At 41.6% G+C, this 17,465-nt stretch overlaps 1 protein-coding gene across 1 annotated transcript; it reads left to right on the top strand.

The window, feature by feature from the left end:
• Positions 1-2,042, top strand: LOC132257266 (glutamate receptor 2-like). Its single transcript, XM_059754105.1, has 4 exons — positions 1-472; positions 536-725; positions 796-1,752; positions 1,808-2,042. Exons 1-4 carry the CDS (start codon positions 1-3, stop codon positions 2,040-2,042), a joined length of 1,854 nt encoding a protein of 617 aa, XP_059610088.1.
• Positions 2,043-17,465: the final 15,423 nt, after the last annotated feature.

The raw sequence follows: 17,465 nt of genomic DNA, 5'->3' as shown, positions 1-17,465 counted from the left end.
ATGGAACAGAGAGGATTCTGTATTATCCTATCAATGCTCAGTATCATCAACTTGACTAATTGTGAATCCAAAATTTGTCTTGGAGATTTCCTGAAGGATTTCGTGGAACATGAAAATGTTCCAACGACGATTTCCTTGTTCGATTGTCAAAAGTATTCCATCGTGAAAATTGCGAGAGTGACTGAATTGCCGATTGTGACGAACCCGAAGGACTTCCTCGACATCCTTCAGGATCCGAAAGCCAGAAGGAACGACGTTCTCAACGTTGTGGATCTCGACTGTCCTTCGGCCAGAGAAACTCTCGCCGAACTTCCGCCTCTTCTTCTGGCGCATCCCATTCGGTGGCTTCTCCTCGCGGACTCTGCGAGCCTCAAGGACCACGAAGGACTCCTCGAGGATCTGCCACTGCGACTGGACAGCGACGTTCTTCTGGCCGAAGTCTTCAACTCCTCTAGACTCAGTCTCGATTACAGTGAGAAGAAACTCTATTCAATTGATTATCGCAATTCATCCTGAGCTTTTTCACTCTCTGCAGTCTTCAGGATCAACCCGAGTTTAACGATAAGCCACGAAGCTTACGGAGAGTGGGATTCAAAGGTGGGAATCAGAGACTTTCGGAGCACAAGAGTTTTGTCGCGCAGACGATCGAACTTGCATCAAACTCTCTTAACGACGTCAATCGTCATCACGAATCCAGACAGCGTGAATCATCTCGACGATTACACGTGAGTATCGATTTTGGCTCAATTGAGCAAGATTTCAACTCATGACAATGCATTAATTGTGTTTCTGAAGCGATAAACACATTGACTCAATCACCAAAGTCAACTACAGAACGACCAACATAATAATGGACATGCTAAACGCCACTCGGAAGTTTACAGTCAGCTCGAGTTGGGGCATTAAAAACCAAACCACTGGCAAGTGGGATGGAATGCTTGGTGAAGTTTTAGACGGACGGGCTGAAATTGGCGGAACATCGCTCTTTATGACACCAGAGAGAGTGTGGATTATAGAGTATCTGACGTTGACAGTCTCCACCAATTTAGCCTTCATATTTCGCCCACCGCCGCTTTCTTATGTCGCCAATATCTTCTACCTGCCTTTCAGAGGCACAGTTTGGATCGCGATGTTCGCTCTTTTGGCTCTGGCCACGTTCATCTTCTTCTTCAGCTGGCGACTCAGCATTCAATATAAGAATCGTGAGGAAGAAGTTCCCAGATTCAGCGACATCGTGATGAACGCGGCCGGCGCCGTGACTCAGCAAGGAGCGCACATGGAGGCCAAGATCGCTTCCGGAAGGATTTCGTCGTTCTTCCTCTTCCTCTCCATGTTCTTCTTGTACACTTCCTACACCGCCAACATCGTGGCTCTGCTGCAGTCGACGACGACCAGCATCTCTACTCTGCAGGATCTTCTGGACTCCAACATGGATCTCGGCGTGGAGGACATTGTGTACAATCGCCACTACTTCAGCACCATGACGGAGCCAGTGCGGAAGACAATCTATGACACTAGGATTGCGCCTCCGGGAAAAAAGGACAAATTCATGAGTTTAAATGATGGCGTTGCTGGAATTCGTCGAGGACTTTTCGCATTTTTCTCCGAATGCGCAAAATCTTATCAAATGATTGAGGAAACATTCTACGAGCATGAGAAATGCGGGCTTATGGAAATCAAATATTTATTTACAACTGACCCTTGGCTCGCCATAGCGAAGAACTCTCCCTACAAGGAAGTCATGAAAGTTAGGTAAAATGATCATAAAACACAGCATTCACTGATAGATTCATCAAAAATTTCTCAGTCTTTTTAAGATGAAGGAATTCGGTGTGGAGCGTCGTGTGGAATCAAAACTCTACACACGAAAGCCTGTTTGCAGCGGAAAAGGACAGAACTTTGGAAGTGTTCGTCTGATTGATTGTCACATGATAGTCACAATTATCATATCAGGATACATCTTATCGCTATTCATCCTTCTGCTTGAGCACTTGGTGAAGAGGAAATATTTCAGAATCCCTGAAGGCCTTTGTCTCTTTTAAAATTGCTCCACGCTCACAAAGGACTCTATTATCACCTGAGAATTATAGATTCACTGGAAGCACATGCTGTTTGAACTCGCACAATGAAATTTATATACCTTCAAGCTTAACACTGCAAGCAGAAGCTCTGTTGAGCTTGCACAGGGAAAACTTATGTAGAAAACCCACATTTTGGTTCTCAATAAATGGAGAAGAGAAATAAAATATTTATTTCACTGTGTGAATTCCATAAATTAAAGTGATAAGCAAAGGTTGAGACTGTTTGCTAATCTGTAATCTTGTATGTACAAAAGAAATTTTTAGGTCATCTATGGGTGAAGTTTCAACCCTGAAAACTTGTAGTTTATCTTTGTCTCTTCTCCCAATTTCAGTGATAACTTTCCCATATGCCACTTCCTCTAATGGTACTACATTGTGCTAATATTTCGAGATAGTGTGGACAGAATACATTTATGCGCATAGGAAATGAAGGATTTTAAATGACAATGTATATTGAAGTGAAATTCGGGGAAACAACACTCTCTAAACTCGTCAAGATTCGCTAAGCACAAAGCTTTGTCACATGCATGTACACATTTTCACCAAATTACTTCCCCAAAGCTCTTCATTGCAGGCTTTTGTGGCGTGACCTTCAGTATTGAATAAAATATGACCACTCACGAGAAGTCTTTTGGGGGCGTTTGTAAACATCGAATGGCATGTTTGCTGCCCGATTGCGAGACCCATTATTAACCAACTCAAACGGACAAATAGGCACCTTACTCAATCACAAATGAATTGGAAAGGGTTTGCAGAGCAGTTCAATTGCAGGATTTTCACCATTGTGATTGTCAACAATTTAAACTTCAACGACTGCTCATGATCAGCCAAATGAAATCATTAAAATCGAATTGAAGAAATGTCTAAATAAATCCACTTTTGAGTCTTTCACTATTCATGGTCTCAGAAACATTTTGGTAATTATTAACACATCATTTTCGATGTCTCGAAAACATAGTTAGTTTGTGTTAAAGCGAGGACAAGAGCAGAAGTTTCTTTTTTTCTGAAAAGTGAAGTGTGGAATCCTGTTCAGGACACTAGCAAAATGTACAAACATAGTGGAATCAATTCTCTTCTCACACTAATAAACTGAGCAGTTTCTAAAAGTGACAATTGAACATGCAACAATATAATGTATTTCAATGAATTTCTCTATATATTCACAGTTGCAGGACAGAAGAGATAATTGAGGATAATTGTATGGTTGGGCTTCACCGACAGAGAGTGTGGGAAATAAGATGAGAAAATTAATGGGAGTGAAATTCAGCAGAGAAATGGAAGAAATTCTTCTACTATAGAATTTGCATAAGAGATTTACAGTCGAGAGAAGGATTTTGCAAGAAGGCGGAATTTAGTGCAGTTATTCAGTCAAAGAGTTGTATTTCAATTGTATGTTATTTTATATCACTCAGTGTGTAATTTTCTACAAAATTCCAAATGGCAGAAATGTGATACAAAAGGACAGAAAGCTTTCACGGACTTTCAGTTCCATTTCACATTCATTGCCAAAGAGATAGAAAATGATCGTCGTAAGAATTAGTTGCATTTTAATACTTCTGAGCTTCACCAATTCAATAAACACAGCGTCAAAGGCTTTCCTTGGAGATTTCCTGAAGGATTTCGTGGCGCATGAAAATGTTCCAACGACGATTTCTCTGTTCGACTGTCAAAAGTATTCCATCGTGAAAATTGCGAAAGTGACTGGATTGCCGATTGTGACGACCCCGAAGGAGTTTCTCGTCATCCTTCAGGATCCGAAAGCCAGAAGGAACGACGTTCTCAACGTCGTGGATCTCGACTGTCCTTCGGCCAGAGAAACTCTCGCTGAACTTCCGCCTCTTCTTCTGGCGCATCCCATTCGGTGGCTTCTCCTCGCGGACTCAGCAAGCCTGAAGGACCACGAAGGACTCCTCGAGGATCTGCCACTGCGGCTGGACAGCGACGTTCTCCTGGCCGAAGTCTTCAACTCCTCTAGACTCAGTCTCGATTACAGTGAGAAGAAACTCTATTCAATTGATTATCGCAATTCATCCTGAGCTTTTTCACTCTCTGCAGTCTTCAGGATCAACCCGAGTTTAACGATAAGCCACGAAGCTTACGGAGAGTGGGATTCAAAGGTGGGAATCAGAGACTTTCGGAGCACAAGAGTTTTGTCGCGCAGACGATCGAACTTGCATCAAACTCTCTTAACGGCGTCAATCGTCATCACGAATCCAGACAGCGTGAATCATCTCGACGATTACACGTGAGTATCGATTTTGGCTCAATTGAGCAAGATTTCAACTCATGACAATGCATTAATTGTGTTTCTGAAGCGATAAACACATTGACTCAATCACCAAAGTCAACTACAGAACGACCAACATAATAATGGACATGCTAAACGCCACTCGGAAGTTTACAGTCAGCTCGAGTTGGGGCATTAAAAACAAAACCACTGGCAAGTGGGATGGAATGGTAGGCGATCTTTTGAGTGGGCAAGCTGACATCGGTGGAACATCTTTGTTCCTCACTCCGGAGAGAATTTCTATTATTGAATATGTAGGTCTTACAATTTCTACAAATTTCGCCTTCATATTTCGCCCACCGCCGCTCTCGTACGTCGCCAACATCTTCTACATGCCCTTCCGAGGCACGGTTTGGATCTCGATATTCGCTCTTTTGGCTCTGGCCACGTTCATCTTCTTCTTCAGCTGGCGACTCACCATTCAATATAAGAATCGTGAAGAAGAAATTCCCAGATTCAGCGACATCGTGATGAACGCGGCCGGCGCCGTGACTCAGCAAGGAGCGCACATGGAAGCCAAGATCGCCTCCGGAAGGATCTCGTCGTTCTTCCTCTTCCTCTCCATGTTCTTCTTGTACACTTCCTACACCGCCAACATCGTGGCTCTGCTGCAATCGACGACGACCAGCATCTCCACTCTGCAGGATCTCCTGGACTCCAACATGGATCTCGGCGTGGAAGACATTGTGTACAATCGATACTATTTTGGCATCATGACGGAGCCTGTGAGGAAGACAATCTATGACACTAGAATTGCACCTCCGGGAAAAAAGGATAAATTCATGCTGAAGCAAGAGGGAATAGCTAAAATACGAAAAGGACTTTTTGCATTTTTCTCTGAAGCTACTGGCGCTTACAAGATAATCGAGGAAACTTTTTATGAACATGAGAAATGTGGCTTAATGGAGATTCAATATCTTCAGGCGACGGATCCATATTTCTCTATCGCAAAGAATTCTCCGTATAAGGAAATCATGAAAATTAGGTAATGCATTTGAAAGATAATCAAAGGTATATGAAGTGAAAACATTATTAAATTATTTTTCAGCCTGTTGAAAATGAAAGAACGCGGCATTGAAACTCGAGTGTTATCAAAAATCTACACACGAAAGCCTGTTTGCAGTGGAAAAGGACAGAATTTCGGGAGCGTTCGACTGATTGATTGTCACATGATAGTCACAATTATCATATCAGGCTACATCTTATCGCTATTCATCCTTCTGCTTGAGCACTTGGTGAAGAGGAAATACTTCAGAATCCCTGAAAATCTTTGTCTCTTTTAGAACTCTTTGCTTATATTATTATGTAGTTGCTATTGATTTGATAGCCATTGACAAAAAGCTATCCTATTTGCTCTCTTAAAGTAATTTCATGTTGATGATTATCGCTGATCAATCAAAATACACTCAATGTCACGTTTTGGGAGTAGTACGTTCGCTTACAATAATAATAACCACCTTGATTAGATTTAATGTACAATTTGTTGCTCGAAGGGAAGAAAACAATGTGAGAAAGCTTCTGTAATTAACATAACAATGTCAAGCGAAGAATCCTAGAAAGCAAATTTGTAGAAGTCAATTGTAATTATCTTGTAATGATTTCACGCAATGTTTAAAAAAACATACAAAAAGAGTTTTAAATTGAATTTCACCGTGAAACTCTGCAGGGGTTTTCAAGAAACACTGAAAGCTTTAGAATTTGCCTCCTCTGAACAAAGCATTCAAATGTTCAACATGCGATGCTCTTTGGAAGTAATAATAGACCTCTAACCACTATGGTCTGACCAAACAACGCAGCTTTTAATAATACAGAGCTGGAAATTGTATAAAAGTAGTGAGATATAAGAAACTTTTCCCAGTATTCCTTAAACAAAGAGAAGCAATTAAAATGAAGTGTTTCGGCTTGTATTTGGCTCTTGTTCTGCATTGTTTTTTCAACTCAACATGTGAGTCAAGGATTCTGGAGGATTTTCTTAAGGACTTTGTTAAGCATGAAAACATTCCCACCACAATTTCCCTCATGAACTGCCAACTGGACGTTGTGGTGAAAATCGCAAAAAGCACGAAACTTCATATTATACCAAATCCAACGGCATTTCTGGCAACTCTCGTTGAATCTTCACTGAGGAGACACGATGTCTTGAACATCGTGGATTTGGATTGTCCCCATGCTAATCATGCTTTGACACAAGTTCGTCCCTTTCTTATGGCTCATCCAATGAGATGGCTTCTGTTGTTCAACTCATCTCGCAGTGAAAATCACAGGGAAATTTTACAGAAGCTTCCGCTGCAACTCGATAGTAATGTTCTTATTGCTGAAATCTTTAACTCTTCAAGGCTCTCTCTGAAATACGGTGAGATAACAAGCTCAATGATCGAAGAAAGCTGTTAAGCATCTCTTCCATCTTCTCCCAATCGCCACTAGTTTACAGAATTGACTCAGCAATGGAGGTAATTTACCAGGATTACGGCGACTGGAGCTCCTCAGAAGGTATCACAGATGTGCGCCCGACGAGAATACTGGCCAGAAGACGGATGAATATCCGCGGGAAACTGATGACAGCGTCTCTCGTGGTAACGAATAAAAATTCCCTCAATCACTTAACGGATTATGGGTGAGTTTGCGAGTTCATGTGAAATTTAATTGCCAATCTGGTGGATTAGAAAAGTTAAATTAATCCAAATTCATATGTGAAATTCTCCCCAGGGAGCGTCACATTGACTCAGTTACCAAAGTAAACTACGTGTTTGTCAATCACATAATGGACGTCATGAATGCCTCAAAGGCCTTTATCCACACCCCCGGATGGGGCATCAAGAACCACACGAGCGGAAAGTGGGATGGAATGATCGGTCATTTCCTGGAGGAAAGAGCTGATTTGGGGGCCACTTCGCTGTTCATGACCACAGACCGCGTCGCAATCATTGAGTACGTCTCAATGACAGTTCCCACGTACGGCGCCTTTATCTTCCGCCCACCGCCGCTCTCCTACGTCGCCAATATCTTCTACCTGCCCTTCCAGGACACCGTGTGGCTTGCGGCACTTGCTCTTGTGGCTTTGGCCACGCTTATCTTCTTCTTCAGCTGGCGCCTCAGCATTCGGTATCGATCAAATGTTCCTCAGAACGAAATTCCCAGATTCAGCGACATCGTGATGAACGCGGCCGGCGCCGTGACTCAGCAAGGAGCGCACATGGAGGCCAGGATCGCCTCCGGAAGGATTTCGTCGTTCTTCCTCTTCCTCTCCATGTTCTTCTTGTACACTTCCTACACCGCCAACATCGTGGCTCTGCTGCAATCGACGACGACCAGCATCTCAACTCTGCAGGACCTCCTGGACTCCAACATGGGATTTGGAGTTGAGGACATTATCTACAATCGATACTATTTTGGCATCATGACGGAGCCTGTGAGGAAGGCCATCTACGACACTAAAATTGCGCCTCCGGGAAAAAAGGACAAATTCATGCCGAAAACAGAGGGAATAGCTAAAATACGCGATGGCCTCTTTGCATTCTTCACCGAGGCTCGCGCTGGTTACAAAATGATTGAAGAGACATTCTTTGAGCACGAGAAGTGCAACCTGGTGGAGATTGAATATTTGCAAGTTACCTATCCGTGGAATGCAATGAAGAAGTATTCACCATACAAGGAAATTGTGAAAGTTCAGTGAGTACAACTTAATATTTTAACCGCAAAAGGCTGAGAGAGATAATCAGTAATTTTCGAGAGTGTTTACGAATAGTTAAAATTTTATTTCACTCCATATCTTACATGTTTACTGCTCAATTTTCTCCCGTAAAGCACTTTAACGGCCTCTGCGGAGCATGCAAGGGCCTCGTAAAGGCTCTCCTAGATCTCTATCTTGGACCTTATAAATTTAAAAACTTCCACTTCTTCACCCGTGCAAATGCAGGCAAATGGATTGCATTCATATGAACAAGACTGAGGAGAAGTTTCCTCCTAGAAGTCTTTTGATATTGGTTTATCGATCGACAATTCTGTGCAAGCGACGCTCAAGCCAATGTCAATTTGAGTGAGACTTGAATAATTTCTCCCTTTGCCAGGCTCTTCAAGATGCGAGAACATGGCATTCAATCACGAGAAGTTGACAAAATCTACACAAGAAAGCCCGAGTGCTCGTCCCAAGGGAAAACCTTCGAGAGTGTTCGTCTCATTGACTGTCACGTTATTATGCTTATCATAGCGTGTGGATATGGACTGGCATTGATCATTTTCGTGCTCGAGATGCTGATGAAATTGTGTGAGACCAGAGCAACAAAGGCCATTTGTATGTTCTAAACTTTTATTGTTATACTGTTGCTCGAGAAGAGCTCTGTTGTGTGCCTCTCCTCTTGAGGACATATTTGCAATCTTTGTGAGATTATCTTGTACTTGAATTAATTATTCACAGCATGGTGTAATTCTCAGTGTAAGCACATCGCAATTATACTCTCTGGCATGTATTCGAATATAATTTCTACTAACCATATCTCCAGAGGAACATTCTCGGTCTTTTTTCCGGTCTTCTCCTTTTCCATGCCATCAAATTTCACCCCCGCATGTGCATGGCTCAGTGGTGCCTTTCCTCGCAGATTTCTCCACTCCCTCGGTGGCCTCACTAATGGCACACATAAAGAATTTAATATGATTTTAATTCTCCCTTCCTTCACTACAACAAGAAGTTGCGTTATTTATGGAAATTGCAGCTTTCTTCGCGCACATAGCAATTTCTCATTCCCGCGTTCAACGCTTTTCGCACTGAACAGGAAATTATTTAGCGACACAGATAAACCTCCACTGTTTGTTCGGTAAACAAATTTTCAATTTTCCCATCTCTTGAGCACGGCTAGCTCATGCCGATGCCGAAGGTTGAAGTGTATTTGCCAGAATGCACCTGATGCACTTTTGTCAATATTTTTTATAGATCTCTAGCGTGTTATTTGGCTGTGAGTTAAATTTTCAATACAGCCATGCAAGAACGTGCTGCCAGAGCTTTTCACAAGGTATAAAAGCTCCGACATAAAAGCCGAGAACATAACAGTCACGATGAAATTCAGTGCGGTTGTAATTTTGAATTACATCCTTATTTTCTCGATTGAAAAGTGTCAATCTGATGGTGTCGTTGAACAATTTCTTAAGGATTTCGTTAAGCACGATAACATTCCAACAACAATTTCTCCCCTCGAGAGTCGATTGGAAAATATCGTGCGACTCGTAAAGGCCACAGAACTCCCAATATTAACGAGTCGAGAGATTCTTCTGAATCCATCCGCCAGGAAGAATGACATTCTGATGACGGTTGATTTGGACTGTCCGTCATGCAGAGACATGCTCTCCAGAATCCAGCCTGTCCTCTTGGCGCACCCAATTCGATGGCTCCTCGTGGCCCGGGAGAAGCACAGTGAATTCCTCGAGGGTCTCCCACTGCGCCTGGACAGCAATGTGCTTCTCGCCGAAGCCAGTGACTCCACAAGCTTCTCCCTGAAGCACGGTGAGGAAAAATTTAACATTCTTGTTGTTGACATTCACATTCACTTGTGGGTGTAGTTTACAAGATAAAGCCACTTTTGGGAGTTGTAACTGAGGATTACGGCAACTGGAGCACTTCTCACGGCATTCACGTTGGTCGCACGGACAAAGTCTTGTTCAGGGGCCGCATGAATCTCCATGGAAATCACCTCACAGCGTCAATTGTGCTAACAAACAATGACACCTTCAATCATCTCACAGATTACAGGTGAATTATCAAGTAGAACAACACAGTGGTGGCGGGAAAAGCAGTACTTGCTGGCCTCTTTGCAATTATAAGATTCTCTCAATCTCTGAGAATTGTAAGGATGTGCTTTCATGAGCTATTTCACCCTTTCAGAAATCGTCACATTGACTCCGTCACAAAGGTGAATTACGTATTGACCAATTATCTCTTTGACATGGTTAACGCGACCCGGAACTTCCGCTACCACTCCGTATGGGGCGTAAAGAATAGAACCACCGGCCGATGGGGCGGGATGATGGGTGATTTAATGGACGATAAGGCAGATTTAGGGGGCACATCATTGTTTATGACTGAGGAGCGTGTCCCCATTATAGATTACATCTCAATGACTGTACCCACGTATGCAGCCTTTATCTTCCGCCCACCGCCGCTCTCCTACGTCGCCAATATCTTCTACCTGCCCTTCCAGGACACCGTGTGGCTTGCGATGTTCGCTCTTTTGGCTCTGGCCACGTTCATCTTCTTCTTCAGCTGGCGACTCAGCATTCGCTATCAGAATGTTGAAGAAGAAATTCCCAGATTCAGCGACATCGTGATGAACGCGGCCGGCGCCGTGACTCAGCAAGGAGCGCACATGGAGGCCAGGATCGCCTCCGGAAGGATCTCGTCGTTCTTCCTCTTCCTCTCCATGTTCTTCTTGTACACTTCCTACACCGCCAACATCGTGGCTCTGCTGCAATCGACGACGACCAGCATCTCCACTCTGCAGGATCTCCTGGACTCCAAGATGGATCTCGGCGCGGAGGATATCATCTACAATCGCCACTACTTCGCAATCTCCACAGAGCCTGTGAGGAAAGCAATCTACGTAACTAGAATTGCACCGCCTGGAAAGAAGGACAAGTTTGTGGATAGGAGTGAGGGCGTTGCCAGGATGCGAGCTGGTCTTTATGCTTTTCATGCTGAAGTTTCCACTGTGTACAAATTAGTTGAGGAAACTTTTTATGAGCACGAAAAGTGTGGTCTCATGGAAATTAAATTCCTCCAAGTCACCGATCCGTGGTACGCTCTGCCCAAGTTGTCACCATACAAGGAAATCATGAAAGTCAGGTAATTGGCAAAAGGTTTTTCTTATTAATTTTTTCCAATATTTTCATTTAAATATACATTCTATCCATTTTTGCCTTTCTAGTCTGTTCAAGATCCGTGAGCACGGCCTTCAGGCGCGCGAAGTGGGCAAAATCTACTCGAAGAAGCCCGTGTGCGCGTCGAAGGGTCAAAACTTTGGGAGTGTTCGCCTTATCGATTGCTATGTCATTATCCTGATAATACTCTCGGGCTATGCGCTCTCGATTTTTATTTTTCTACTAGAAAAGTTGCTCAGCACTCGTGAATGTTCTACAGCAATTTGCACACTCTAATTTGCTTAGCACAAATAGACGAACAGATATTTCACCAAATGTTGTTGCAAATTTGTCTTGAAAATGCACACAATTTCAGCATTTCATTTAATTGAATATATATTTTCACTAAATTCGCGTTTTCAGTTTGCAAAAAAAAATACACAGAATAAAATAACATTCATTAGATTGGATGATGTGTTAAAAAAAAAGATTGATCAAATATTATGGCAAAAAATAATATTGAACGTCTCTCACTGGGATGAAAATATCATTTGGTGGTTTTTCGTGGTTTGGAAAATGATGGAGAAAAAAGGGAGAGAGAGAGAAATTGTTTGTGACATGAGAATGACTAATGTGGATGTAATTTATGCAATTGCAAATAAAGCACGAGAATCCAAATGTTAACTATGGCGTGAAACAATTGTATTAATTTGAGCCCACACTCTTTCGGGGGTTGGAAAGGGAAGGATCAGCGAAATGATGAATTGTTCGCCCAATTCAGTTTTCGTCACGATCATTTTTTTCCATCAAAAACCTCTTCTGTGGGTGAAATTCTGCGGCAGTTGCTCATTCATCAATCCAAACCACCCACAACATATTTTTCCGCCCCGTTTGCGAAATTAAGTTCGACAGACACCCTCTTCTCAGCTAAATAGCATTCATAATGATTTCCCTTGAATCCTGGAGGCTGACGAAGAAGACATTTACGCATAATCCCACCCATTGATGCTGGTTAAAATGCCAAAGCACTTCTCGGAACTCGTTTTCAGGGCTTTTTCCCATCAATTCATCAGACTTTGATGAACCTAATATGATTGTCAATCAATTTTATTACGGATTGTTGTACATAAACTGAGTAAATATCAAAATATTCGTGAGAAGCACTTTCATCAACCTTAATAAATTCATTTGAAGAAATATATACAAGCCTTTAATCCGGTGTATTTAAACACTTTTCATAAGTAATGTTACACTCTTTCAAGAATGATTTGATAAGAAAGCTTCGTAGAAAGAAATCTTACGGAGTTCATTTGAGTTAAACAACTCAACATTAAAGGAAATCTTCTTAAGCATCATCCTCATTTATTAATCAAGGAAATTATATTACGAGAATTGAAGCTTTCAGAGCTCCAAGGCCTAATTATAAAGCGATTCCCTTTTGAAGATTGTGGTCAATGTCAATTAATGAAAGACCCGCTGAAGAGAAAAAGGTTTTCTCCTTCGAAGGAAGATGAGAAGGAAGGGAGAATCATTAAAATGATCACTCTGGGTATTTATTTCCTCTCCTTCTGTGCACTTTGTCGACCCAATGAGCTCACACAAAAGGTAAACTGAGCAGTGCTCGTCTTGTAAAGAGACAAGCTCGATGTGCATTTCAAATTAGTGCGCGCAAATTCAACTGCACAGAGTCATTATAATCATTCAGATGAATCGGAAGAACACTTCTCACCACTCACCAGTTGAGACTGATAATAAAAATTCCATTAAAAAGGTTGAATAGATGCAAATTCATTGCTTGCATAATGCCCAGGCAATTGAATGTGAAAAACGAACCGCAGAGTGCTTTTCGCACAGACTGATCTTGAAAATGTGAAAAGTGCCAAGCTAATATTTGGTTTCCACTTTTCTCCACAAACACTTTCTGCCTCATGGGAAAAGAGACATGAGGTGAGAGAGAAAGAGAGCGAAAAAAAACTATATAATGTCAAGAATCTACACTCATTCACACGTGAATCCCCTGGAGTTAGTTCAGCGTGGGAAGCAAAAAAAATCAAATTGCTCAACATGAAAGACATTCGCAATTCTGAGTATGTCTCGCGATAAAACTTGACTGACACTCTGTGGAGAAATTGGATTTGCATTGTATCTTTTCTCCTTTCTTCTGACAGAATTTCACTTTTTTCGCTCTTGCCGTTGATTCACATTTTTTCTCCTGAGTTTTCCACAGAAATTCTGATGGATATTTGTGAGAATTTGTTCTTTGAATTTTCTCTGCTTTAATTAAATTCTCATCGCTGAAGGTGTTGTGCGTTCCCATAATAAACAATACAGTCTTTATTGAATAAACTTTTACCAGACGCTCATCGCACTAAGCAAAAGTCCCTCAAGAACCATTCTCAAACAGAAAAGTCAACCATCCAGAATAAGACTGATAAAACTCCCCCAACAAGACTATATAAATGGGTGAATGAGGATGAAAAAAAAACACACGTGAAAATACTTACCAAGTTGAGAGAAAGTTTATGTTTTCAAGACAATATATGATACTTTAATTCGAAATGAGGACGTGAATGGAATTGATTTGGTCTTAGTGTGATCCTGAGAGGGGAAAAATAAAAACGCACACACACACCTTTTCCATCGTAAATTGGATATTACACACTGAGAATCGGAGAGAAGTTGAGAAAGTTTGCTGAGGAAAGATCCGTGAATAAATTTCATTGCTCTATATATATTAGAGACGATATAAGATTCTCCATATCGTGCAGATGAAGGAGAATCACACAAGTTTCATTTCCACCCTGAGAAAATAATTATTTCACACTTATGCTCCCGAAGTTCCACACTCTTTAAATTTCACCCCGATGCACAGCGCGCTAAATTATATCCAGGTGTGGCGCGTCTGAGGGTGTCTGGGGGTGTGGAAACGTGTCGGTTGGAGAGCACTCAACAATCACAGTCTTGGGATTCTGAGTGGGGCTGTGAGTACCCACGTGGGAAGACTGCCGAAGGAGCTGTAAAAGCCAACCGGATGACGAGAAAGGGTCATGCGTTCGCTGATCTGTGACCCCTTTTTTTATCCCACCCGAAATCTAATTACCCGACAGGATGTATTAGCAGGGTGGGAAATGTCCAATCAATTATTGCATGGTAAAATGGAAAAAACCATAAGCGACAAGTTGTAAGGAATTTTGCTATACAGAATAGCGAGAGAGAGAGTGAAGAATTCACATCACGTTCTTCACCCCCGTTTCATTGGGTTGCCTTTTGTGTCTCTTCATTTTCTCTCCCATTCTCATACAGCGACTTGTAGAATTGTGTGATGCTTTTTCTCTGCGGGGTTTGTGAGCTTTCCGCCCACTGAATTACTCCTTAGGTCACCACACAATAGAGACAAAACGCATAAAGTACCCAAGCCATGGCATAAGTGTCCTTAACCTTTCCTCGCGATGCATATGAAAGCACTGGAGCAGTAAAAATGTTATTTTACACTCTCATTCCGTTTGGAATATGAATGTGATTAATTTCACCATATATATTTTGGATGAGAAGAGAAAACAAACAACTGATGACCCTCCCTCTAAGCATCATCAGTCTGCGAAATTTCTCCTTCGGCGCATAAGAAGCACCGTCGTGGCCTTCATACATCATCATGATAAATTGTTCATTTACCTGAAATAGAGTGTCAGCATTAAATGAAAAAAAGCGCACACACTTTTCACAGGGGGTAGAAAAAACGCACCTCCCAGGCAAAAACGATGCTCTCGCGGAAAGCTTTTCCAGCACACAATCACGCGCTGTAAAGCGGCAAAGGAGAAAATTTTCTCAGATTATATAGAGAGCGCGAAAATGCGCGACAGAGTGGGTGGGATGGCAATAATTTATTTTAAATTAGACAATCCTCAGCTAAGGAGGAAGTAACACTTCGCGAATCCGCCATACGTGGAAAATATTTCCGGGCATGATTTATTCTGACAAATTTCACGTACAAGCTCAGCAACATATTGCTCAACTGTCTTCCAACTGTTATTTACGTCGGTTGAAGACTTTCAAACTATTACTGATAAAATACTCTGTCACCGTGTGAATATTTCTGAATGATTTGACTTCATATTTTCATCATGTATCATGCATATGGAATATTTAAGCAAATTCCCCTCAGTGCTTATAGTACTTCTCAAAATACAACCGCCAAGTGTACTTCAATATATGTACATATAATTAATCAAGAATCAGTTGGCAGAAGCTTAGCAACCAAATGCGAATTTGTGGCGTATTTACAAGTTGATGCTATTTGTGAAACACTCCAAATTTCCATTCGAAAGCTTTCCACGCCAGTAATTCGATAATTGAAAATATTGTCTGTTCCCACTCATATTCAACCACTTTTTACACACAACACTCAATGGAAAATTGATAGAGTTGCTGAGTTCTTTTTTGGTATAAAACCACTAAAAACATGTGCAATAGAGTATCCTTTCAGTAACAAGTTGTTGGCGCTCATCCAGAATGACTGACTTTTTGTCCAGTTGCCGGCAACTGACACGCGATTTTCCGATAATAGTTTTTTTTCATGCTAAAGAGGTTTAAGTCTGTTTAATTTAGGGTATATTGGGTGTAAATCTATATTTAACGTGGGTGATTCTCAGAAGTTATCTGGGAAATTCAGAGAATTGATGAACTTGGCAAATTATTGATTTTCCTGTGACATTTTCTATCTAAACATTAGCAATTCAGTCAATCGTGTCAATAATGGAATAAGAAAGTCAAATTGGGATGGATTTCCCAGAAATGCTGTGAAGATTCAACCCGAAATGTTGGAGTTTCGATGTAGCAAAAATAGCAAACTGAATTTTAATTAAAGCCCATCCCAACTGTTGAATCTCCGGAAGAGGTGCAAAATGCAGAGTGGATTCAATTGAAGTGGGATGCGTGTTTGCCATTGTTGTCTTGCAGTGTGTGTGATTTATCTGGGTACAGCAGAAGCATGATGTTTTGCATTGCGCAAGAGAGATATACACACATATAAATATACACAAGAATGGGGCGCGCACAAGTGAACAGATGTAATCAAATTTACACCCTCTCACTTGGTGACACACAGTTTTCATGTGAACCCCCAGCGAAAACACTGGACAAAGCTCTCGCGCGCGCATAATTTTACATTTGTGCAGCAAACATCAAGAGCACATAATCGCCCCGAGCCCCATCGCCACACTTCCGCCCACGATGAGGGGTTGATACCACAGGTATTTCCGCCACTCACCTCCCAATCCACTCAGCATCACCCAAACTTGCCACATTTCACAGAATTCACCGCCTCTGGAGTTGTCATTCAGACACACTCTTACCGGGAATCTCCCATGAAAGGATCATCAATAAAACATCCTCTTAAGAAGGCCCAGTTAAAAATATACCCTGACCTTTAGCAAAATTAATGTTCTGCCATATACATTCATAGCATTCATACATTTTTCATGGACTTGACATCTTCGTCACGCATTTGACTTATAAATCCATTTCACGAGCTCGACAACTGACAATCAAACAAAACATTTGCAGGAGATTGAATCCAATTTATCAATTAAAAATTAATATTTATTAAATAAACACAATAAATACTCGAAAGTATGAAATCACTATAATTTTTCTCTCTTGTACTTTTTGCTCAATCCATTCATCTTACATGTTTTCCCAGTACAAGCAACATATTCGCTCACCATGTTTTTCCCTAACGTAGGAAAAAAAAAGCTCTGAATTTCCCCTTCGTGAATGTTCCAACAAATGTACGCAATTTACATCCCAACCACGGGCGCACGAGAAGGGTTGACGAATAACATCGCATCTGCTCCTAATGGTTTTGCCGTCTTCAGCCCCAAAATGAGCACGGCAATTGACGACAATCAGGACTCAGTTAAATATTAATTTTCTTATCTCGCGTCGAGTGACTTTGGATGGCTTTCGTGCGATGGGCCGCATTGGGTGGTTGACTAGTAAAAAGCTCCCCATCCATCCACTTTGTGTGAGTCATTTTGACAATATATATAATGCTCGGATCGATTGCCTGGCCGTGTCTCCATTTCGGAGGGGGGAAAGTCATGGAGCGAAAAAGGGATTATTTGCTTCTCAAAATTATGCTGTTGTAAATGGAGAGAAACCCTCTCTAAGATTTATATCACAGAGATTCAACCGCTTTGCATTCCGGCAATATCATATTGGAAAATCCAGCCAAATAAGTAAGCATTGTGTGGAAT

Source organism: Phlebotomus argentipes, unplaced genomic scaffold (assembly GCF_947086385.1).
Source record: "Phlebotomus argentipes unplaced genomic scaffold, Phlebotomus argentipes genome assembly contig_42, whole genome shotgun sequence".
NCBI classification, from domain to species: domain Eukaryota; kingdom Metazoa; phylum Arthropoda; class Insecta; order Diptera; family Psychodidae; genus Phlebotomus; species Phlebotomus argentipes.
The sequence above is the reverse complement of the archived record's forward strand: the minus strand, read 5'-3'. Positions and strand labels throughout refer to the sequence as shown.